Below are 26,773 nucleotides of genomic sequence, written 5' to 3'. Positions count from 1 at the left end.
GAGTAAACTCTCGTCCCAATAGATAGTACCGTAAAGATGTTATAGCCCACTTAATCACCAAGGCTTCCCTCTCCACTGCAGCATACTTGGTCTCCCGGTCCAGCAGTTTCTGGCTAAGGTACATAACGGGGTGTTCAGCACCATCGACGCATTGGCTCAGCACAGCACCCAATCCTGTGGCCGATGCGTCAGTCTGGAGGATGAAAGGATGAGAAAAGGTAGGAGATCTCAAAACAGGTGCTGACGTAAGGGCCAATTTTAAGTCACTGAATGCTTTATCAGCCGAGCTATCCCATACCACTTTTAAAGGTGCTCGTTTCCTTGTGAGACTAGATAAGGGTGCAGCAATTTCAGAGAAATGAGGTACAAAATGGCGATAGTAGCCTGCCAACCCCAAAAAAGCTTAATTTGCCTCTTAGATTATCGGACGGGGCCAATTAATGATGGCATCTATTTTAGTACATTGTGGTTTAACAGTACCCCCACCCACCAGGTAACCTAAATATTTGGCTTCAGAAAATCCAAAAAAACATTTTTTCAGATTAATATGAAGCCCAGCTAACGCTAGTGTGGAGAGAACTGTTTTAACCTGCAGTACATGATCCTTCCATGTGCCGGAATAAATGATTACATCATCCAGGTAGGCGGCACTAAATGAATTGTGGGGCCATAGCAGTGTGTCTATCAGATGTTGGATGGTAGCTGGTGCCCCGTGCAAACCAAAAGGAAGAACCCTGTACTGCCAATGTCCACTCGGTGTACTAAATGCGTTTTTTTCTTTAGCGGAGGCCGTTAAGAGAATTTGCCAATACCCTTTCGTCATATCAAGAGTAGTTAGGAAGTGCGCGTTCCCCAGTTGATCGAGTAAATCATCCACTGGCAGCATGGGATACGCGTCAAACTTAGAGACCTGATTAAGTCGACGAAAGTCATTGCAAAACCTCCATGACCCGTCAGGCTTAGGAGTTAAGACAATTGGACTAGATCAAGGGCTATAGCTTTCTTCAATAACCCCTAATTCTAGCATTCGCCTAATTTCCAACTCTACTTCCGCTTTCTTTGCCTCCAGGAGCCTATAGGGTTTTTCTCTGACAATTACTCCAGGGTCAGTAATGATGTCATGCACAATCAACGCAGTACGAACAGGAAGCTCATCCACAACTTTGGGGACAGACAAGATAGCATTTTTGAGATCTTGTCGTTGTTCTGGCATCAAGTCGGGCCGAAATTAAGGTGGGGTTGAGACATAAACAGAGAACGAGGCTGGCCGGAGGAGGGATCTAGTTCCCTATCCTTCCATGGCTTCAGCAAGTTAATATGATTTACACGTTCGGTCGGTCAATGATTGGGTTGTTTAACCAAATAATCGACAAGACCTTTCCTTTCCTTAATTTCATAGGGACCTTGCCAGTGGGCTAATAATTTGGAATGAGAAGTCTTTTAGCATATCCAATAGACCTCTGGGTTGTCTTCCATATAATAATTCAAAAGGAGAAAAACCCGTAGAGGACTGTGGGACTTCCCGGTATGCAAACAAAACGAGAGGGAGTAACTGATCCCAGTTTCTCCCATCCTCGTTAACCACCTTGCGTAGCATCTGCTTTAACGTCTGATTAAAACTTTCCACCAATCCATCAGTTTGCGGGTGATAGACTGACGTTTTCAGATGTTTGATCTGGAGTAATTTAGCCACCTCCCTGAACGTCTCCGAAGTGAAGGGAGTCCCTTGATCCTTGAGAATCTCTTTGAGGATCCCAAAACGAGTGAATATCCCTACTAGTTCCCGTGCGATATTTTTAGTATTAGCTGAGCGCAACCGAACAGTTTTGGGGAATCGAGTGGCATAATCTACTAGGACTAATATATTTTTAAAGCCCTTTATCGAGGGTTCTAAAGGTCCCACGAGATCAGCTCCGACTCTTTCAAATGGGATATCAATAAGGGGAAGAGGAACGAGAGGAGCTTTAGTCCGTTTGGGAATCTGGCGAAGTGGACACTCCGGACAAGAAGCGCAAAATCGCCTGACCTCCTCATTAATTCCTGGCCAATAAAATCGGAGCTTTATTCTCTCCAATGTTTTTTCAGAGCCTAAATGGACTTCTAGAAGGTGAGCATGCGCTAACTCACACACTTGTCACCGAAAAGTGCGTGGGACGAGCAGCAATGTTCGCACTTCGCCCCCGTGTTCTGCCACTCTATATAACAATTCATTTTTTATTACAAAGAACGGCATCGGTGGTATGGGATCTAGGGTATTATCACCCTCGGCAGATACAATTGCATTCCTTGCAAACTTTAGGGAATCATCATTCCATTGTTCTCGTTTGAACGAGGGAGAGGTTAATATAATTTGGGAAGGTAAATCTTGTATTGGGTCTCTATCGACCTCAATGGGCGGAGTATCTGTCACCACGTTCCCCTCGTTAGCTGTACTAACTCCCGCAGAGGATGATGAGACATCAAATTCTTCACATTGGGTACCCGTGTGGGTCCGTGCTACTGAGGGACATGGCAAGGAGGCAGTCGGAGTATCATTCTCCATAACTAAGCCTAAATTCTTTTCTGGTACAGTTATGTTATTACCGCTGTTAATTTTATTCCAATCTCTACCCAGTATGACTGGAAAAGGGGGATCCGGTAATAAAGCCATGGCCATTCCCACTACAGTAATCCCTCCTCCATCGCGGGGGTTGCGTTCCAGAGCCACCTGAGAAATAAGAAAATCCGTGAAGTAGAAACCATATGTTTATATGGTTATTTTTATATTGTCATGCTTGAGTCACAGATTTGCGCAGAAACACAGGAGGTTGTAGAGAGACAGGAACGTTATTCAAACACTGCAAACAAACATTTGTCTCTTTTTCAAAAGTTTAAACTGTGCTCCATGACAAGACAGAGATGATAGTTCCGTCTCACAATTAAAAGAATGCAAACATATCTTCCTCTTCAAAGGAGTGCGCGTCAGAGAGATAGAGAAAAAAAGCAAACAAATCAATAGGGCTGTTTAGCTTTTAAGTATGCGAAGCGCCGCGGCACAAAGCTGTTGAAGGCGGCAGCTCACACCCCCTCCGTCAGGAGCAGAGAGAGAGAGAGAGAGAGAGAGAGATAGAGAGCCAGAGAAAAACAAACAAGCACAAATCAATACGTGCCCTTCGAGCTTTTAAGTATGCGAATCACTGTGCAGCATGTCGCTTCAGGAAGCAGCTTGCACAGAAGGTAGCAACGTGAAGATAATCTTTCAGCATTTTTAGACGAGCGTCCGTATCGTCTAGGTTTGCGAACAGCCCCCCTGCTCAATCCCCCTACGTCAGGATCAGTGAAAGTCAGCGCAAGACAGAGACAGAGAAAAGTAAGTTGGATAGCTTCTCAGCCATCTGCCAATAGCGTCCCTTGTATGAAATCAACTGGGCAAACCAACTGAGGAAGCATGTACCAGAAATTAAAAGATCCATTGTCCGCAGAAATCCGCGAACCAGCAAAAAATCCGCGATATATATTTAAATATGCTTACATATAAAATCCGCGATGGAGTGAAGCCGCGAAAGGTGAAGCGCGATATAGCGAGGGATTACTGTACATTGTGATTTACCGAGACTACACATCGGGCTGTTTTGTAAAACCGGATGTCCCCATGAATACATTTCAGACTAGTTTTGATTTTAGTCCATTGTTACGGTAAAACAAAACAGGCAGCAACAATAGAGATGTTACTCCCGGAATCAAACATCTCCCTTACTTTTTTACCATTTATAAGAACTGCACCTGTATATGGGAGAGATAACGGGTTAGTCACCATGGCACAATACCTTTCTCCCTTCACCAAAGAACAATCCATGGGCTCTGTGATACAATTGGGGGACAAATGACCAAGTTCCCCACACTTGAAACAGCGCGGGGGGTTGTAGGGTTTGTCTCTTTTGCGAACGGTAGTCACGGGAGGTTGTCAGATGAGATCAGGAGCTGCCCCACATGCCTGTTGGGTGCGATGAGAAAACCGTTCTGATCGCCCTGATTTGCAAGCCGCCCAGTGTCGCTCCGCAATCTTGATCAGTGTATCCATATCCTCAAAGTTATGCTTACGGACCTGCTGGGCAATCTGTTCAGGGAGGGCATGGACAAACGTTTCACAGGCCAGTAGCTCGGCCATTTTATGTGAGTTGGTGATATCTGGCCTTAATCAGCGACACACTTTACCCCAAGCCTCAAAAGCCTGGGTTCTCAGAGGGCTCTCGGGGTCAAATTGCCACTCCCTCCATTCGCTCGCCTGCTGCTCCGCTGATATGGCATAGCGTTTAAACACCTCAAGTTTTAGAGCATCATAATCGGCAGCCTGTTCCTCAGTTAAATCATAATAGGCTCTCTGCGCCACCCCCTTCAGGTAGGGAGCCAGTAGGTACACCCATTCCGACCTCGGCCATGCATTCCGCTTAGCGGTACGCTCAAAAATCAAAAAATATGTTTCTATATCGTCCCCCTCAGTTAGGGTCATTAATTGGGTTGGTAATGACCGAGCGGCCTCTGTTCGAACTGATGTGGCGGCACGGGCTTCAGCTTCCGCTAGCTGGTCCTGATCTCCCCCATCTGTACTTTTAAAGTACGGAGTTCGCCCATAATGGAGGTTAGCATGGTATTTAGGTCCTGTTCTTCTGTCATTTTCTTGAAAAAAAAAGAACAATCCTGCCGACTACGCCAATTGTAAAGTATCTTCAAAAATAAGTCCAAAAAGACACAAAAAAAAGGTTTGGGGACCATCCCCGTATATTGCCCTAAGACAATATCAAACTAAAGAAATGATCACAAGTCTTTTAAATTCAGAACAAATGACGGTTTTACTTTTGAAACATGATTGTTTAAATACAGAAAGGATTATGGGAAAAGGAAATGGTTGGCATCAAAACAGGAACTGGAAATAACATCATCTGGAGGAGTCAGAAGTAATGTGATATTGCAGAGCTGGAAGTGAGGTTATTGGAGATGGCTGGAAGTGACGTAATCGGTGGCCATCTTGAACCCGGAAGCGGGGCAATTATTTTTCCTATGGTTTTCTGTAAAGAGAAGAGATTTAGGTAAGCACCATGTGACATCCATATCTCGCGATATTTCACTCACCTTTAGGCTCTTTGACTGCCTCCTAATCGAATGTGTGTGACACCTTTTATTCTTCTTCTTAAAGGCTCAGTATTGTATTGTATGTATAATTTTTATGTGATAAAGTTTTATTTGATTTTCTGATTCATATAAAGGCAGAAACCTTCTCTGTATGATTTACTGGTGACAACAGATGCTCTTCCCATGGAAATACCTGCACCAAATCCATTAAACATCAACTTGTCATTAGAATGATTTTCAGTCATCTAGGATTCTGTAAATGCCATAATTCATTAACCTCTGCAAGTAGATTGCAGTGTGCAATGATTCCCATAGTAAATACAGTTTATTTCCATGAGACTGATCATTTCCTATTATGCACATTTGTGTTCTCTCTTGAATACCTCTTCTTTTTTCACCTTTTGTGAAGGTAGTGAATTAAATTTGTGGTTAGGTTCACTGAGAAATGAGGTGGTAGATACTATACATATATCCATGTAGATTCCAGTAAATTAGGCGTTCTTCTCTGTAATGTGTAAACCATGTTGGCATGTAGACCTAGGCCAAATCAAAAGAACTATAAATCCTGAGAAAGATAAAAATCCAGAACTCATCACCTTGTCTGCAACACTATTAGCATCAAATGTACATTTAAAAAACATGAGAATAGAATAGACGCCATTTAAGAGAAAGAAATTTTTAACAAAACATGGAGTGAGGCAATCCTTTAGCAGGTTGCTAAAATAGCATTGTCTTATTAAGGCAAAGGAAATCCTATTTTATTAAAATATGAGACCTTTTTGGAAAAGAAACAAAAATATTTCATAATTGTGAAGCATACAATTTATGACTTTCAAAAAATCTGTTGCAGTGCTTCATCAATAGATAGCTTATAAAAGACAAAAAATAAGAATCCCAGGCACTGTGACTAGATGAGTGCAGAATTGGATTAAACACAATTTATTATGGTAAAAGAAGGTATTTCAGAATAGAAAAGATGAAAAAAATGAACAGTGCTTGGGGCTATACTGTTTTGAATCTATGCTTCTGATTTAGACAATAATATAACTGCAAATTAGTTAAATGTGAAGGTGAAAAAAAGTTTGATAGATTAGGTAGTGGCAAGTGGTCAAAGCAGATAAACTGGGATAAATTTTGGAGTTGGGCAAATAATTAGCACATGAGACACAAAAGTGAATACATGGCAATAAGTAAATAAATAAATACATACATACATAAATCAAATTAAATTAATAAATAAAATAAATAAATAAGCAATATAAAAAAGGACTTCATCCGCATGTTCAGAGATAGCAAGGACCACCAGTACAACAGGGAAAAGGGGTCAGAAGTCACAATGGACCAAAGGACTTTAAAGGTTTTCATTTCTGGATGACTTTCTTATTTTTTGTGTAAAGTTGATAGTTTCTGTTCCATCACATTTACCGTGTACAGTTGAGCTCTGACATTCTGTCATGGCCACTCAACTCTGGAATTCTCTTGCTCGGTCTCTCTGAGATTGCTCCTCTTTTCCCACCTTTTAATCTCAACTCAGAACTTTCCTCTTTGACAAATTTTTGTCTTCTGTGTGATTTTTTTCCCCCTATGTATGTAAAGCAACCTTAGGTTTGTGAAAGATGCTCTATAAATGCAACTTATTATTATTAATAATAATATTAAGAGTTGACACTGAACTGTGATAACTTAGTTATAGGAAATCAAGTCAGATTGAACTGTGATGCTTTAGTTTCCAAAGATCCTTATCACACTGTTTCTGTCTTCTCTCACTGCAGCTTTGAAAGTCATAAAACGATTCCGTCATGAAGATCTCCTCAAAGTCACTGAATACTACAAGCCCTACCTGGCATATGTGATTAAAAGTAAAATGACAAGCATCCTGCAGAGCCTGGAAGCTAAGCACATCCTTACCACTGATGATGCACAAGTAGATGTTTTATTACGCTATAAAATCAAATAACACTACTCATTCTCTTACAGTACCAATTGTTTTATTGTGGTGAAGGCATTTGGGGACATTTCTCTGTTTAAAGCACATGTTCATTTCAAATAAACACTCTTCTTCTGTACACTCACAGTTAAATGTCATGCCTCTGTCACTACTTTGGTTTGCCTGTTTTTATACTAACAAAGCTTTGGGATTATATAGTTCACTGTTGCAATGCGCTTCCAACCAGAACTATGGTCTGATAACTTCTGCAGCTTTCTCTCAGATTTCCCCCATGCCTGTCACTGTAGCTTACTTCTTAACATTGTTCTGTCTCCCTTGCCATCGACTGACCTAGCTTTTCCAATAATTAAAAGAAAGCAAAATATGTCATTATGTGTGTTGCTTCCAGGTGGCACATATGCCTGGTTTGTTTTCCAAAAACAATCAATTTCAGTGAATAACAAACAAGAAAGTGAAAGACACAGATAAAGATCAAGACAGTTTTGTGAGTTTCCTGAAGTATTTTTGTTATCTGAAATTTAAAGTACTAGACAGTTCACAAAGTCCTACTATCTACCATACTACTGCACTGCTTAGTAACTTGTTCCATATATCAGTGGTAATATATAACAAAATTGAATGTTGAGTAGTATGACTTTTGCTGAAGTGTATAGGAAAGTAAGTTTTTTTTCCCTCATTACTGCCTACTGTTTTGGGATGTTTATTTATACATAACCAACAAAGCCAGGTTCAAACTGCTGGGCATGTACAGGGGCCTTCCTACTGTAAGGCAACAGCTCCACCACTGCACGGCCCGGCAGACTCAACAATGAATGCAAGTGCAAGAATAAATGGTATGCTTTGTTTGTGAATATGTAAGGAATTATGCAGTGTGATACTTGTCTGCTAATGAGATGTCTTTAATAAAAAAAATATATGACTTGAGTTCAGCTGTAAAATGCTGGCACATGTATTGAATCACATAAAGTACATGTTTTTTCATGTCAGATGTGTAAACACGCAAAAAAAAATAAGGTCTGTTTATAATTGTATTAGCATAGATTGTCAGATCCGCCATTTTTTTGAAAACACATATATATATATATATATATATATATATATATATATATATATATATACTAATTAATAAAAGGCAAAGTCCTCACTGACTGACTGACTGACTGACTGACTGACTGACTGACTCACTCATCACTAATTCTCCAACTTCCCGTGTAGGTGGAAGGCTGAAATTTGGCAGGCTCATTCCTTACAGCTTACTAACAAAAGTTAGGCAGGTTTCATTTCGAAATTCTACGCGTAATGGTCATAACTGGAACCTGTTTTTTGTCCATATACTCTAATGGAGGAGGCGGAGTCACGTATCCCGTCATCACGCCTCCTACATAATCACGTGAACTAAAAACAAGGAAGAGATTTACAGCACGAGTCAAACGCGGGAACGAAGGTAAATGATGTTAATTTTTGAGTGTCTTTTAATACTATGTAAGCATACATATTAACACATGTGCAATTAAACGTATGCATTTACGGGGTGATTTCTCAGGCTTAAAAGCTTGCCTTTTATCAAACGCGGGAACAAAGGTAAATGACGTTGGTGAGTGTCTTTTAACCCTTTAACCGCCAACTCCCTAAATATTCCCCATGCCAGGAGAAATCTGAACAATTTTCATTTTTTTACTTTACATTTATTCAAGCAGTATTTACCTGCTGAAATACCTGCTGAAATGTTTCAAATAAATGGTCAATCAAAGGACGTAGCTTGAACAAGCGGTCACGGTTTTAATCTTTCTTATCTGGCTCAGATAACGGGCAGCAGTCCAGTTGAGATGCTGTGGATACACCCACTCATCGCCATCATCCGATGCGTCGTCATTCACAGTATCATGCAGCGCACATTACTGATCATCATTGTCGCTAAAATCTTCTTCAGAACTGCTACAATCATGATCAGAATTATTGTCCAAAATCGCCTGCAAAACCTCACTTGAAGTCAGTTTACGTTTCGCCATATTCACAGCTTTCACTTTCGAATCACATCACGTCAGCAGCCAATACAACCGCAGAGTTGTCGAAATACAATGTAGTAATAATACCCACGCCAAACTGTCAGTTATACTACGCGCCAGGCATTCACATAACCATAGGCAAATGTGCCGGATAATTCCGGCAGTAAGGCGTCAGCAATAACGCTACGATGCTGGATATATCCGGCAGAGGGCGGTTAAGGGGTTAATACTGTGCAAGCATACATATTAACACATGTGCAATTAAACGTGTGCATTTACGGGGTGATTTCTCAGGCTTAAAAGCTCGCCTTTTATTAAAAAGGTAAATGCAAACTGTTTTCATTCTGAAGGGCACAAACCACGTTAGATTTCAGACGTTAAACGCGCAAAAATGTCGGTACACCAGATAAATAAGCGCAACATATTATCAGTTGTATTGTATGCTTACAATACATATAGAAATGTGTTAATCGTTAACTAATATTATGAGATGGTGTTTTTCGACTCGCGCCTTGATTTAAACGTTTGCATTTCTTGGTGGGTTTGCGTAGCTTATTGTTAATATCTTTACACCTCTTTTTAAGACTTAATTTAAAAAGGTTTTCTTTTCTTCTTAATTAAAATTTAAAAGCAATACTTCACCGCTGCGAAGCCCCTCTAGCGCTGATGTCCGAGGTTCGATTACCGTAAGCGAGTGCAGTGAGTGTGTACGCCTGATGAGCCAAGAATAAGGGGGAAAGACGTGTCGCGTACTCTTTGTATTATTTGACAGTAAACTATTTTCAACCATTCTATGATCTGCTTCTCACAACTGAAGGCACCGTGCCTGATGTTACCTCACTTGCTGGCCAACCATAAGCGTTACCTGGTAGGTAACCAGCCACTCACTTCACTCCCTTACGGGAATCGAACCTCGGATGTCAGCGCTACAGGCGAAGCCCCTAAAATTGCGCCACAGCATGTGGTTCGTTTATTTGACAACATGTAGATCGGGGTAATTACATTCACGGCATTCGTAGTCTGATTCACAATCTGATTGTATGGGTGGTTACCTACCAGGTAACGCTTATGGTTAGCCAGCAAGTCAGCTCGAAGTGATCACTCGAGTGAAGGCAGCTTCACAAAAAAACAGATCCTTAACAAACTGTTATTAGTATATTTTCCCTCAATTTAAAAAGGTTTTCTTTTCTTCTTAATAAAAATTTAAAAGCAGTACTTCGCCGGTGCGAAGCACGTGGATTTGACCGACTGACACATACAGACATATTCATGACTGCAGGTACTTCGGAAAGAAAGCACCGTGTAAACCTAAAGTTTAAATTAAGTTCATAGACCTACAAAAGGTTGCCATTGATTTGAGGCAAGATTGCTTCTCTTCTGTACAACTATACGTTGCATTCTCAAGAGTGTGCTTGCACGGCTTCGGATATAGATATATATATATATATATATATGTCTATATATAAATATGTAAGCTTATAAGTTCTGCCTTACTTCTCTTTAAGAAAGGAAGATGTAATGATATTTGATTTAAACGATTCCATGTCTTCCTGGGTTTGCGTAGCTTATCGTCTAAAAAGGAGAAACCCTCATTTATAAAACTTTGCTGCAGATGACTTAGCTTATTGTCAATATCTTTACATGTTTTTTTAAGACTTATTGACTGAAACGGGCTTTCACGAAAAAACTTAGGGCTTTGCTACAGGATACACCCTCCACAAGTTAAGGAAGTAAAAATAAAAGTATATATTTCTGTTTTATTTAAACCTTTTAAGTTCGTATGCATAGCCCCATTTGGCTGTTTTAGTTTTTTTTTTCTTTCTTCAGTAATATTTAATCTCCTTAAAGAAAAAGAACATATCCATTTTACTTTTTTTGTATCTCTTTAGTAATATTTTAGTGTAAAAGGATAACCAGTATTTAAACCTTTTATGTTACTTTATAAATTTATTTTACACAATGTTGAAAAATTAATAAGAAAGCTACATATTTTGGCAGTTGCTGCTTTAATTTTCAATGAAATGAAAAAAGCTCTCCAAGAGAAAACGTCAATTAAGAAGAAACAGTTTGCACTATCTAAAAAGGAGAAACCCTCATTTATAAAGGTTTGCTGCAGATGACTTAACTGAAAATAAATTAATAGTTCCTATGTGTATAATACATATTTAGCTATTTTACTTATGCCTTTATTCCAGCAACTTGCAACATCTGAGGTACAATTTGTTACATTACTTTTGTTTTTTGCAGCACAGGCAGGTGAAGTGACTTCCTCAGGGTCACACAGTGGTGTCAGTACCAGGATTTGAACTGACAAGCTCCGGGTTTACTGAAATATTACTGAGAAAGAAAAAAAACGAAAACGGGCAAATAGGGCTATGCATACAGATGTCCATCCATCCATTATCCAACCCGCTATATCCTAAATACAGGAGCCAATAAGTAGATATGTATATATACAGTATATATATATCTATATGTGAATGTATGTATGTATGTATATATGTATGTCTATATTTATATGTATATATATATATATGTAGATATGTAAATTTGTATATGTATATATATATATATATGTATATGTGGATGTGTATATGTATATATATGTATATGTAGATATGTGTATATGTAGATATGTATATATATGTATATATGTTTATGTATATATATATATGGTTACATAACCTCTTTAACACACTACTTCTCTGCTGTGAAGCGCGGGTATTTTGCTAGTATATATATATATGTAGATATGTAAATATGTATGTATGTATGTGTGTATATATATATGTATGTGTATGTATGTATGTGTATATGTATGTATATATATATATGTGTGTTTGTGTATGTATGTGTGTATATGTATATGTATATATATATGTTGATATGTGTATATATATATATGTATATATATGTGGATGTGTATATGTATATATATATATATATGTATATATTTATATATATGTATATGTAGATATGTGTATATGTAGATATGTGTATATATGTATATATATATATGTATATATATGTTTACATAACCTCTTTAACACACTACCTCTCCGCTGCGAAGCGTGGGTATTTTGCTAGTGTATATATATATGTAGATATGTAAATATGTATGTATGTATGTGTGTATATATATATGTATGTGTGTATATGTATGTGTATATATATATGTTGATATGTGTATATATATATATGTATATATATATGTGGATGTGTATATGTATATATATATATATATATATATATATATATGTATATATTTATATATATGTATATGCAGATATGTGTATATGTAGATATGTATATATATGTTTATATGTATATGTATATATATGTTTACATAACCTCTTTAACACACTACCTCTCTGCTGCGAAGCGCGGGTATTTTGCTAGTATATATATATATATATATATATATATATATATATATATATATATATATATATATATATATATATATATATATATATATATATATACTGTTCAAAAAATTACAGGAACAAGTAATCACCACAATCTAAAACTAAGTCAGTTAAGCTTCAGGGATATCAATCTCTGCTTTGGTGCAAATGAAAGTGACAACAGCTGCACTGGAGAGGCAACAGCAATAAGACTCCCAAAAAGGAAAGGTTTTGCAGGTGGTGGCCACAGACAATTGTGCTCTCCTTATCCTTTTTGACTGATTCTTGTCTAGTTTTTCATTTTGCTGGTGTCCTTGTCACTACAGGTAGCATGAGGTGGTACCTGTAGCTGATTCAGGTTGCACAGGTAATCCAGCTCCTCAAGGATGGCACATCCATACATGCCTTCGCAAGAAGGTCTCAAGAGTATGGAGGAGATACCAAGAGATGGGCCAATACACCCCGCACAATCTCCGAAGAAGTTGTTTGTAGTATACCACACTCCATGAAAAGGGTGAAGAGACCAATACAACAGAGAGTACTGGCAGTTATTTGGTTCATCTTCAAGCACTGCTGCTGACAATGTTTTCACATCATTTTGGTTGACAAATCAGCTACTTGCTCAAAAGACAATCCTGCTCTGTGTTGGATTCAAAATGAGACAGGAGCTGGCAGATCACTGTGAAAGGACACAAAAGATAGTTAAACTGACAATGACAAAGTGCTGAGGCAGTCAGAGAAAACACACAAAGCAAAACCAAAGTGAATGCACTGCATTGAGCCAGTAAGATTGCAAAAATGAAAGCAGACTGATGTTGACAGTATTATGCTAAGTCCATCATTCTACCTTTCATTTACTTTCATGTAACTATGTAAGTAATGCTGTAATTTCATAAACTCTTCATTGTATATAGAAAACTATTGTTTTTACTTATTATTTTATTCTTCCAGCTGATTGAAGAAGGTCGTTTTGATTTTCATGATTAAATACTGAAGTGGTTTTATTCCTAGTCAGAGAGAAGCTTTGGATATCCAGTCAAATTGCAACATCCCTTTGGGTCATTCTTACTCCCAGTAAAATGAAACAGTATATGTACACGCAATAAAACAAAATAAAACTATGTAATGTGTCACCACTAAAAATTAGTTTCTACTTCATGTATTATGTGCCCAGCTGAGAAAAATGTATTATTTTTCTTTTCACTAATTAATACTGAAGCAGTTTTCTATCCCATGGCTGTGCAATGTATACTAACATTTAAAGTGAAAATATGTATAAACAATATATGTTGTGTGCTAAGAAATTGTTTCTTTTTATATTCACTCAAACTGTATAAGGCTATATGTAGCTTTTGTTGGTAGGGATGTATGGAAAAGTCATCAGGATGCTGAGTTTATGGGCAACTAAAGAGAACAAATTAGATTTTTTCAATGATTATCTTACTGAAAAAAGCAGGGTGTTTCTGTTGTTAATTTAATAGTCATTTTCTAAAATTAAACACTAAGATTGTTAACTTGTTTCTAGAGTGCTATTTTGTGGTATTTCTGTACAGTACAGTTTTATTTCAGGAAAGGTCTTTTCATTTGGGAATTGCTTAACAGTTTTGTCTAACCTCTTATTATGAGTCTGGCATTTAAAGGGTGATTGTGCAGAAAGGGACCACAAAATGAAGCCATTAGGTGAAAACTAAAAGAATATTCAGAGTTCAAGAAGGACAGCTTTGCCAAGAAATCTAAGAAATCATTACCTCCTACACTGGACATGAAGGATGGCTTGGCAAAGCTGAAAGGTTAGGTACTGGTATATCTGGGATAAAACAGAGACAAAGAGGATGAGGAGGAGAATGATTAACAACAGCACAGGTTTTAGAATGTCACTAATGTAAATTGTACTGTCAGTGTAAAATTGTCAGGTCAGATTGGTCACTCCACTCATCGAGTGGTCATCACTAAAATGGATCTCTGCTTATTTGGTTGTTTTTTTCAGATTTTCAAATCCAAAGAAGAGTCTAACGGGACAGAAGGCGTGAAGTCTTTCATTAGTGACATGATGAAGGACAATATGGCACTGACCGGCCTGTGGGAGGCACTGACTGATGAACTTGTGAGATTTCCATCACCAAATATGATCAGAATAATGGAGGAAGTGGCAGATAGTGGTGAGTTAATGGACCTCCGGTTCTTACATCACAGTGTACTCCTAAACGTCTAAACAAAAACACAATAGAAGATACCACACAGCAGACCACTGGGACAAAAAGCCCACTTAAAGCTTAATGAATCTCATTTTATAGCACCCTCTTGTTTATGGAAAGACTTTTGTTAGCTATATTGTAGTAGCCTGAGAGTCACAGGATCCATATTTCTCCTTTGTCCCTTGTGATAGGTGGCCGGCCTTTCATCCCGGCCAATAACCCCAGACCGCCAGGTGGAGCCCTCCCTGCAGCATGGAGGTGCCCCGAATGCCAGCAGGGAATTCTGGACAATGCAGTTTTTATCCCCAACACTGCTGGATGCCGTGGGGGCCGCTAGGGGACGCTGCAGGGAGGAACAAGGATTATTTGCCCTACACCCCAGAAGTACATTCAAGTCACATGGACAGGAGGAATGACATGCTTCCGGGGTGAAGAAGAAAGGATTTTTATCTAACCCGGGAGTGTTCCTAGTCACGTGGACAGAGAGGGCGAAACACTTCCGGGTCAAGGACTATAAAAAGGACTGTGAGAGACCAGAGCATTGAGCTGAGCTGGGTGGAAGGGTGGCAACGCGTCTGGGAATGGAGGATTGTGATTAGTGTATTGTTTATTGATTCTTGATTTATTATATGAGTATAGTTTGGTGTGTAGTTGCTTTGTGCACTTTAATATTGTCCAAATAAATAATTATTGCACTTTTACCTGGCGTCTGAAGAGTGGTCAGAGGAGTCGAGAGGACCAAAAACTGTCACACCCTGTATTTGCAAACCTTTTTGTCAGATGCACACCTTCAGTGACTAGAAAGATGACTTGGTTTATTTTTCCTGCTTTGTCACAGGTTTTGTTTTCTTGATTTTGAACAGAATTTGTTTTCTTGATTTCCTAACTGTTTTTTTTTACATGGATTCAACTTTAAAGCGAGATGCTCCTTTTTTCTATCCAGTTCATTTCTGTGATGGGCTGTTTTTTTGCCTTCTATCTGTCAAGATCATTGAGTTTCACACATAGTTAACTTGAGTTAAATCCTTTGTTTTCTATGTCCTGTGATTGACTTTACTGGAATAATCCACTCCATGCCCCAATATTAGGAAACAAACCCCAAGAGCACTGAAACAAAGCTTTAAGTAGAAAAATCGAGTGAAACTCTTAAGTTATCTCATGAAGATCAGATGCATGGAGACTGAATATCATAAAGTGTTTTGGGCACTATGACAATACCCAAAACTAGCAGGCCCTCTCTGTGTGCCTTCATCTGAAGTTTTTATGAAATGAGAGTTTCCTCCAAGGCAATATGGGTGAGGCCTTCAAAAATAGCCAGGGAGCAGGCCAAAATCTTACCTGTTCTGCCTAGTAGAGGCTCCCCTGATTTCATCCAGGCTCCAAGGCTACCTGATGGCTCCAGCTGAAACTTGCCCAAAAATTTGTAGCTGGCAAAATAAATACAAATTTTTCAAAAATATATATACTGTATATATTTATGATGAAGCTCCACAAAAGGAAGGATAACTGTAAGCCCTTAGCTTGTATTAACAGGACAAATAAGAGTCTTTACAAAGCAAGGATTTGTTCACAAAAAGTATCACCATACAAAAAAAGTATCCAAAGAGCAAAAGAAATAAGTACAGAAGGTTGGCCTAAAATTTAATCCTAAACAAATAAGGCCTGATGCATTGCGGAGAAAATCAATATGCTTTAAACACAGTTAAAATAAACGCAGAAAACCAAAAACGAAGACTGGGAACATAATCCATCCATCCATCCATTTTCCAACCCGCTGAATCCGAACACAGGGTCATGGGGGTCTGCTGGAGCCAATCCCAGCCAACACAGGGCGCAAGGCAGGGAACCAATCCCGGGCAGTGCGCCAACCCACCGCATGGGAACATAATACTTAATATAAATGCACCAGACATAAATGATTGCTAACTCTTGGACCTACACTGTTTATGAATATATAGCCAGAGGGAGAGCCCAGATTGGTGATGTCAAGGTGGTCCTGGCTTTTAGGGTTGTGCCCAAAAAGAACATAGAACAGAACTATATTAAATGAGTAATACACTATTACAAAATCACATAAGAAATCAACAGAAGTAACACTGAGACACAAGGGAAAAAAATCATTCAAAATTAACAAAAAAGCAATAATATTTAAAATATACATACTCTCATTACTGGTTATTGTCCTTCACATTCTTTTTTATGTCTTTGCACCTCTGCGGTCACACAGAGTGACATGTTGATGTTTTGAGATCTCAAGCATGGTGAAAAAAAGCTTCCAAAAAAGCTACAAAAGCTTTCAAGGACCTTCAGTGATTTTCTCAGAAGTGGTTTACCTTGGGCAACTAACCCCAACTGCTTTCTGCAGGTTTCTGTTAGCCCAACCCCAAAAATGGGAAACTGATTTTAAAAGGTTCAAAATAGCAAAAAAACATTTCTAAACTATATCAAAATGTCCTACAAGAGAGGGTAGCTGATAATATCTGGCTTGAAGACAAAAGGAAAACATTTTTTTATAAATAAGTATAAATAAAAAAAAGAATGAAACAATACACTCAAAAGAACAAAAAGAGGTAAAAGAATTTGCCTTAAAAGGCAATCCAAGGTGAACAAGTCCTAAATACACATTTCAAGTAATCAGAGACCAAAACACAGAAAATGAATCCAAGAGCCTGCAAATCTAAAGAAAATTAATAATTACTTAATGTCCACTGCAAACTCAAAGCATCACTCCTTTTTTGTGGCTTAATAAAGTCAGAGGTAAGTCTTAGCAATGGTACCACCCACAAAGCACAAAATTGAGCCACAGTCAAAGAAACAGTACATAAAAAAAAAAGCGAAAGAGGCCAAAACAGAAATTTAAAAAATCACATGAAAATTAATCATTCAAAATTCACAAAAATAACAATCAAAGATTGAATAAATATCAGATAAGGAAAGTATGGCTATATCATAACAATGACAGTTTATCGAATGTATACATTTGTAACAATTATAAAGCCCAGTTTTATTATTCATAACTTTGCATTTTATAGGAGCTGCAGGAAGTCCAATACCCTTTGATTGACCCCATTTTTATTCTTTTTATCAACAGGAAAGAAGCTTTTAGAAGAGATTGAGGCCAGTGTCAAATCACCTGTCCTTGACCTTCATCTTAATGGTAACTGTTGTGATGTGAGATTTTACATATAACTTGATAAATGTTTTGCATGTCTTTATTTCTAATTTGGGCAAAGCAATGTAATTTGGTGTTTACTTCCCCAAACCCCAGGGCTTAGGTTTGAATTTTACGACAGGATGTGGGGGATGTGTCTTAAACCAGTTTGGCAGTGTTTCTTTGCTAAAGTCATTTCTAACCCCTGCAAGTAGGCTAAGGTGTACTTTAACATATGGTTTGGGGGTGGCAGGTGTTAAGATGTTCTATTCCCCCATTGGTCTGAGGTATGGCTGTTTGGATTTGGCTTGTGTCAGACGCTTTTAAGTACCATGATGTCCTATTGGCTGTAGGGGTTGGACAGAACATCTATAAATGTATGTGTTTAACCTCACACTCTCTCTCTTGCTAACCTGTGAAGATTGAAGAAGCATCTCTCTTACTAATCAACATCTGAAAGAAGCATCTCTCTCTTGCTAATCTGTGATGATGTAGATGACACAATGAACAGCACAGCTCAGCAGCCATTTTGAACAGACATGTGGCTGAAAGCTGAGCACCAATGATGCCTTAACTAGAGACATTTAAGTAACTACAAGTCTTTGTGTGCCGCCTGAACTACATATCACCATTTAATCAGGTTTTATGGTTGCCGATATTCAAATGTACTTTGCATTTTGTTATTATTTATTATTTATGAATATTATCAATAATACATTATTTTATGTCTAACTTAACTTCTGCTTGTCTTTTTACTACATCTAATTGCCTGAGGTTATAGATATAGAAGGGAAGGTGGGGATAAGTTATATATAATAATATCTTATAAACAGTGGTAAGTCTGTGAGATTAGGCATTCTAAGGCTACATATTAATAATACAATAGGGGAAAGTAGAGCAATATATATTACTCTACCAAGACAAAACAGTAACTCTCTCCTCTTATCTTTCTGATTAGTAGCTCCTACTCTGTTGTGTTTTTGTCAGCCTGCTCACTTGTCCTCATTTTTATTTTCAGACCTTTATGAGAAACACAAGATTGCTGTGTCTGAGGCCATGAAATCTCTATATGATCATCCTTCATTTGGAGATTCACACATCAGAGCTGTGAACTTTGAGACTCAATACACTGAGCTGATGGTCTTTAAACAGGACACGGTAACCCATAATGAAATTGAACATGAACTTTTGAAAACTGGCCGGAGTCGCGCAGAGCTGGAAGAGGGACAGGTAACGGAGAAATGTGAGAGAATCTGGACTGAACAAATATTTAAGAGATGTCCTGAAAGTATACATTCTGCAAATATAGTAGCCAGTGGAACAGCTGGAATTGGAAAGACCACCATGGTCCAGAAGATCATGTTTGACTGGGCCAGAGGCACACAGTACCAGAGGTTTGCATTTGTGTTTCTGTTTAAATTCAGGGAGCTCAACCTCCTAGAAAATGAGAAGGAGTCAAAGATATCACTGACCAAACTGATTGTAAGATACTATAATTACTTAAATGACCAGAAATTGAGAGAAATCCTGCAGAACCCCAAATCTCTCCTCTTTATATTTGATGGATTGGATGAGTACAAACACAAACTGGACTTTACAGAGAGTCAGCTCTGCTCAAACCCAGATGATGATTCTCCACTTTATGTCCTGGTGGCAAGCCTTGTCTACCGGACATTACTTAAGGGTTGTTCAGTCCTGATCACTAGCAGACCAACCAGCCTGGAGTCCTTGAATATGGATAAAGTTGACCGATTTGTACAGATCCTGGGGTTCTTTCCTGAACAAAGGCTGATGTATTTTAACAAGTTCTTACATGATGTTAACATGGGCACTACGGCTTTTCAGTATGTGGAGGAGAACCCGATCCTCTATCCCTTGTGCTTCAATCCCTTGTACTGCTGGATTATCTGCTCTGTGCTAAAGAGCCACTTCATGATACCTGAAGAAGAGCAACAAGCCACACTTGGAACTGTCACTGATGTGTTTGCGATGTTCATTCACAACATCCTCACCAGTCACAGGAGAGAAGCCGACAACCAGCAGGCAATTCTGGTTAAACTGGGAAAGTTAGCTTATTACGGAGTGGATAATCAAATTTTTGTATTTTCTGAGAAGCAGGAGATGTCCACTTTTGGTCTACAGCCATTTTTGTCCTCTCCATTCCTCTCTGGATTCTTGAAGAAACAAACCACTCCAGAACACACAGCATACACATTCTACCACTCCACACTGCAAGAGTTCATGGCTGCCTGCTCCTTCTACCTCAATCCATCAGGGTGTGTTGAGGAGCTGCTTCTAAAACTAGACTCATGTAAAGATGGCCGGTTTGAGATTCTCATTCAGTTCATGGTGGGACTGGCAAGGCCTTCCATATTTAAAACACTGGGTGAAATCATGGGTGAGTTTGAAAAGAACACCATGGAGCACATACTGAAGTGGGTGAAGGAGAAAGCTGAACAGGCATTACAAGGCGGTAAAAGTGAAGCTCTACAGGTGTGTCAGTGGCTCAGTGAGACTCAGAATAAGCAATTAATTAGAGATGCTATTGGAGAGAATTTAAAGATGGACTTTAGTAAGATGACTTTGTCTCCATTAGACTGTGCTGTGCTGGCCTCTGTCATCCGCTGTTTTGGGGAACTTGAGGTCCTTAACCTGTCAGAATCAAATCTCACTATAAACTGTATCAGGAGACTGGTGCCGGGTTTCATCTACTGCAAGCAAGTCAAGTAAGTAATACAAGCCATGACAGTTTAGTTTTATCTGTTTGTAAAGATCTAACAATCTCCATTTTTAAAGTTACACAGGTTCACTCTCTCATACAAAGTGATTTATTTATTTTATCTGAAGGAAGCTAGGACGATATCCAGACTGGTCAGGCCCATCAACCCTCCCAATAAAAACACTTAAAAATAGGTAAAGAGTCCAAGAAAACATTAAAGAAAACATTTAAGGAATATACAGTAACTTCATTCACCATATACAACATGCAAATGTTAACACTAAATAAATCATACACCTTATACCTGTCTGGATTCATGGTATTTGTTAATTCTTTATATGAATTCTAGTGGTCCCTGTTTTAATTTTCATGTATTTGGGGTGTTTACAGTATATCCCAAGGATTCTGGTGGTTAAATCTGTTTTTTTCCTGTTGGCTTAGTTTAGTTTGTATATATTTATTTGGACTGTTTCCACCAGCAGTTATTTATTAGCAGTGCTATTAGGAGGTCCCATCGTTATGACACACCCCACATTGCAAGGGGTGATTCCTCTGAGGTCAAGAACCATCATTCACAACATAATCGGTTAAAAGTGCAATTTAAAGTTATTTCCATGTATGTGATGTATGTGAGCTGTAAAGAATTTCACTGTACTGTATACATAGGACAATATGTCTATTACTACCTCAAGCTCTCCTCATATCACAATTTGTCAACACTGACAAAATGACAAAAATGTTCAAAATAAACAAACAGAACAAATCCAAGATAATAACTTAAATACCACAGAATAATACTTTAATCCAAAAGATGATTATTCTGAAGCAAAAGGAAGAATAAGATCTTCTCGCTTTGCTGTTTTGTGCCCTTGTCAAATCTTCCCACCAATCCCTGCAGACAGCAATGCAAGGCTGCCGTAGTCTGGGGCCACAGAAAAATTGCAGACTGATGGGAAATGCAGTCTGGTTAGGCCATACTGTCACCTCGGCACTTTGTTTAGGTTAGATTCAGAGAATGTATTTTGGTTTCAGCTATATAATATAAGACCAGCCCTCCCACTCTAAAGGAAGTGATGTCATTACTTCAACATGCTGCTTGTATACCAATATGTCACTACCAGCTGATTCTTTATGACATACATGCATAGTTCAGATCTTACACTGAGATCTCTGTTGCAGAACTTTGATACACCTTAATTCTAACCCCAGAAAAAGTGCACATTTTCTGTCCGTGTTGCAGCATAATTTGTTTTAGAAGGACCAGAAGTCCATCCATCCATTTTCCAACCCGCTGAATCCGAACATAGGGTCACGCTGGAGCCAATCCCAGCCAACACAGGGCAGGAACCAATCCCGGGCAAAGTGCCAACCCACCGCAGGACACACACAAACACATCCACACACCAAGCACACACCAGGGCCAATTTAGAATCGCCAATCCACCTAACCTGCATGTCTTTGGACTGTGGGAGGAAACCGGAGCGCCCGGAGGAAACCCACGCAGACACGGGGAGAACATGCAAACTCCACGCAGGGAGGACCCGGGAAGCAAACCCAGGTCCCCAGGTCTCCCAACTGCGAGGCAGCAGCGCTACCCACTGCGCTACTGTGCCGCCTAGGACCAGAAGTCAAATCATATCATTATAACCAGAAATCCGTCCTATCTTTAGTTAAAACAAAAGTCGTAATCCCAAAATTAGTCATCAAATGACTTTTTACAAGAATCCAAAATATACAGATAGCACTACAATGCACACAAATAAAGTATTTTTTTAATCCAATCTCTGATGAAGAAAGATCTGTTGCGTTGATATTTAATGTTTTGTGTTTATGATTTAATGACCGACCTAGTTACCATAGCAATCAGCAGCCATCCCTAATGAAAACAAATGAATTCGAGAATACATGAAAAAATATTAGCATTTTCAAAACAAATACAAAAATGTATTTAAAGACCTGAAAGAATTCTGCATGATTCACAATCTCAACAAGGACGTAATAGCTAGTTTTTGTCAAACGTCTTACATTTCATTTGTCACTTGAAAAGATTCTACTTATTTAATAAAACTAGTACTATTGTACAGTAGGTGTTTATGTTTTGTAACCTCTCTAACCCAGTACATACACTTTGCTCTCCATATTTCAAAAAATAGGTATCCTAGTACTAGAGACAAATCAGACTCTGGACTATGTGGTATGAGAAAAAAATATTAGATATTAAAACATGACACGATAAAAGTGTTTTTGGCTATGAAAGAACTTGAAAGGGTAGATGCCAACTATTACAGTTAAATACGTTCTTTACCAAGAACACTGGGGAAAAAGATTTGTGAAGTATGTGATGTGTTTCCCAGAACTGTGTGAGTATTATTTAAACACTTAAATGCAAATTCTTAATTTGTACATCATTATAAAATCATGGCCTTTAGTTCTACCTCTGTGCTAAACTGTGACTGTCATTTCCATTCAGCCAATCTACATTAAAGTTAGCCTCTGACATTATAAAGGAGGTACTTAAAGCTCAAAACAGAACTCAAAAATATCAGCTTTATCTACTGTAGCATCTCCTGATAATCCATTGAGATGCCATAAAGCTTATATTGTAAGTAAGACTGCCCCTGAGTTATTGTACAATTTTAAAGAAAATCTGTTTGGCCATTTTACATTAAGTGATGCTGCTAAGTCAGCTTTATTATGTGGACACACAAGAGAGTATTACACTGAAATATCTGTTGTGTTTTTGCATTCGGGATTATTTGCTCTGGTGCCTACTATACTTATTAACTCTATGCATTAACACAAAATTAAAGCCAATGTCACATTGCTCAAATTTTTGTTGTGGGGTATGTCTGATTTGCCTCCTACAGTTGCTGATCTCATTGCTGCACCTTGTCAAATTACACAACTGAAAATCATAGCCCATGTCCAGTTTGCACACCAAACACCAGTCCTCCAACACAGTCACGCTTGCCTCTTTTTCTGACATCCAATAGCATGCTTCCTGTCAGAGCCAGTGCTGAAAAAATGGTTAACAACTGTGGCCAGCTGAGCAGCAATCTCAGATCTTTATTTTTTTTTTTTCTTTTCTGTTAAGGTATATAAAATACAAGACATTAGACAGAAAAGCTTCTCTTATGCTCGTGAAGTTCACAGCCACCACACTGCTTATGGGTGTAGTGATGGCTCTGAGGCTCAGGATCTGCACTGGCAATTGGAACGTTGCTGGTTCAAATCTGTAAATGCCAGAAGTGATTCCATTCCATTGGACCCTTGAGCAGGGCCCTTAACCTGTACTTGCTCTGCCCTGGGTCTGACATTAACCTTCATCCAGCCCTCCATGTAGACCCTCCAATATGCAGGGAAACTTGGGGGTTGGTGGCAGGATTGGCACTCCAGCCACCATAAAAAAAACTCCCAGTGTTCCATTCCATCTGAACCAGTGAGGTTGTGGAGGTGTCACCTGCTGCGTGGCTGCACTCGGGTCCTAATCTGGGATCTCAAGGTGGTTTGTCACGTGGTGGGTGCGGCAACACGCTGTATCAGCGCTGGCTCCTAACCTCTCTCTTTCTCTCTCTCTACTGCCTGATGGAGCAGGAGCTGTAACGTGTGTTAACAGCTGTGGCAAGTTCAACTGCAGTCTCTTCCTTTTTTCTTTTTTTTATTCTGTTTTCAAATTTAAATCATGAGACATCAGACAGATGAGTGTCGCTTCTATTCTTGAGGATTCAAAACACCCGTTTTCCCCATTCTTTGTTGCTGTATTCTATGTATTGTACTCCTGGATGAGCATTCAGAGACTCTCCGTCTCAAATAGCCCTTCCCTCTGACTAAAGACAATATCAAACCCGTTTAAATTTATCATAGTGAGTCACAGACTAGTTGTAGTGAGTTGCTGGGTATGTCACGGGCGACTAGTTTCACGGGAATGTGCTACGAACTGTCTTTGACTGGCTAAGATTATGTAAATGAAAGCTACTACTAACAATCACTGGGAAACTTGTATAATATGATATTGGCTAAAGAGAGCAAACCCCTCTGAAAAAGTGGATTAAAAAGCTAATGACAAAGTTAAGTATTTGAAGATATGGGGAAAAATATAAAATGTTTAATTTCTTTAAATAAATTTAAACCTTGCACTGAAAGAAATATAAGAGAAGGATGAAAGGTTAGCTAATAAATTAAAGTGATTAATTAGATGGAAAAATGACTCTGAAATTTGCAGCCACACAGGCCCAGGACTAAACTTGAGATTCACTGGTATATTATACTGACTGAATCTGAAACTCCTGCAGCTGTGTTTTCTTTCCATCTTTCACGAACTATTCTGCAGATTCTTCACTAGGAAGAATATTGTCCTGGTAGTCCTGATGGCCAGTCCTTCCTTGCTGTGAACTTAAGCGGATTAAAGCTCTGTTGCTCATTTATAGAAGTAATGAATTCAAGCAATAAACAATTTCAGAAAAGATACTTTAATTTTTATATTATCCAAAAGCTCAACCTCCAAAGCCTGTGAGGTGTCTTCTGTGTATCTCCTCTCTTGGTGCTGGTTACAGCACTAAACTAATCCTTGTGTATGGTGGCAGATAACACACAGAAAGTAGGTTTAGCAGGGACAAATCTGGAAAAAGGGCAAATGTGGCACTCTACAGTCCCCCAGTCACCACCCCTAACCCCCCATTCTTAAATTCCATTTCCCATCTCCCAGAAATTGGCACTATTCAGCAGAAATTAAATAAGTAATAAACTTGCCTTAATGAATGAACACATTATTAAAATGTTTATAGCAGTCTCATCTAGTCATTTCATTTTTCCAGCTGCGCATAGTATTCTCAATGTAGGGCTTCTTTTAACTGTATGTGAAATTTTCTTTGTGTGTGGTACCTCTGTCCTGTTTCTGGTTTGTTTGGGCAGACCCTCAGATCCTGTAGTGTTTTCCCCACACCTTTTCTCTGTGTGTGTGTATGTGCAGGTGCAGTCTGAAAATTTCAGTTCTGCTTTGGGCTTTAAGGCTAGGGCCCAATAAGTGACCAAATAATTGAGTTCTTATGACACAATTTAAAGTGTTTCTGAATCTGTACAACTGATCTTTAGTTGTATGACTTTTTATGGTATTATTTGGAGGTAATTTTGTCATTACTGGTGCTGGTACCTTAATATTTTATGACAATGATGGTGCTATACCAGCGCTTAACCCGACACAGACAGCCACGGGAGGCACACTTATAAAAGCACAAGCTTTTATTTTCTTTTTCTTCCCTCGTGGAGAACGTCTTCCCTGTTCCCACAAGACCACAACACAGTTCAAGCACAACACAATAGTTTACTTTACTTTGTCCTCTCTTTTTTCTCTCCTCCAGTCCTCCTCGGCAAGCTTCGACTCCCTCCTCCCGACTCTGGCTCTCCAAGTAGTCTTTGCTGGCCCCTTATATAAGGCACCCAAAAGTGCTCCAGGTGCTTGTTCACCTAATTCTGGCAGCACCTCTGGGTGTGGCAGAAGAGCTGCTTTCCAAGGCTCAGCAGTAGCTGCAGCACCCGCTGGCAGCACCCCCGGATCCCAAAAGGGCAGTATCCAACTCCATCTTCCATGAAGCCTTGCAGGAGTTCGAGGCACCACTGCAACCCATGGGGGCTGCCATCTTGCGTCCCGGGGGAGGTAATGCCATTACCAGGCTTGCTCCCACAATTCTTCCAGCGAAGAGGTGTCCCGGCCGGGTAAGGATCCCAGTCATCTTGTACATTGTGAAGGGCATCTTATCTCCCTCAGGCAATGTTTCATGGCTTCTTCTGTGTTGCTCTGATGATCTTTATTTATTGAGTCCACTGCCTAATCATTAATGTTGCTGGTTTTTACTCACACCACTAACTTAGAGTCAGAGGCAACACCATCTGCTTTCAGTTTTCCCCACTCTGTCAGCAGATCCAAGGCAGGATCCTTCACAAAGATCATTGGTTTCCACTTACCCTATGGGAGGTACTTTCTGCAAAAATGAAAATGAAAATTATAAAATGTAAATGCAGTCTCTCTTTTGCAATTTAATTTTCAAAGTCTGTGTGCTAGAATGCTCTTCCGCAATGAAGTTACAAAAAATTAAAAAGTAAAACACAAATAAACACTGGCGCGATCTACTGCTCATAGAATTTTCAAGTTCTCAACATGTAAAATATCATTTTCCACAATTCTTTGTCCTTCGTAGCTGTAGAGCCACTTCAATCAATAGAATACTTCGCACTTCTACTA

The 26,773-nt window shown here is 38.9% G+C and overlaps 1 protein-coding gene across 1 annotated transcript in view; it reads left to right on the top strand.

The window, feature by feature from the left end:
* Window positions 1-26,773, top strand: part of LOC114642653 (NACHT, LRR and PYD domains-containing protein 3-like) — a 148,468-nt gene that overhangs the window by 60,834 nt on the left and 60,861 nt on the right. Inside the window, exons 9-12 of the mRNA XM_051924930.1 lie at window positions 6,882-7,033; window positions 14,458-14,629; window positions 17,757-17,822; window positions 18,835-20,542. Coding sequence (XP_051780890.1) covers window positions 6,882-7,033; window positions 14,458-14,629; window positions 17,757-17,822; window positions 18,835-20,542 — 2,098 coding nt within the window. The remainder of the gene's footprint in view (window positions 1-6,881; window positions 7,034-14,457; window positions 14,630-17,756; window positions 17,823-18,834; window positions 20,543-26,773) is intronic.

The sequence above is a fragment of the Erpetoichthys calabaricus genome, chromosome 1 (assembly GCF_900747795.2).
Source record: "Erpetoichthys calabaricus chromosome 1, fErpCal1.3, whole genome shotgun sequence".
Classification (NCBI taxonomy): Eukaryota; Metazoa; Chordata; class Cladistia; order Polypteriformes; family Polypteridae; genus Erpetoichthys; species Erpetoichthys calabaricus.
This window is presented reverse-complemented; position numbering and strand designations above follow the sequence as displayed.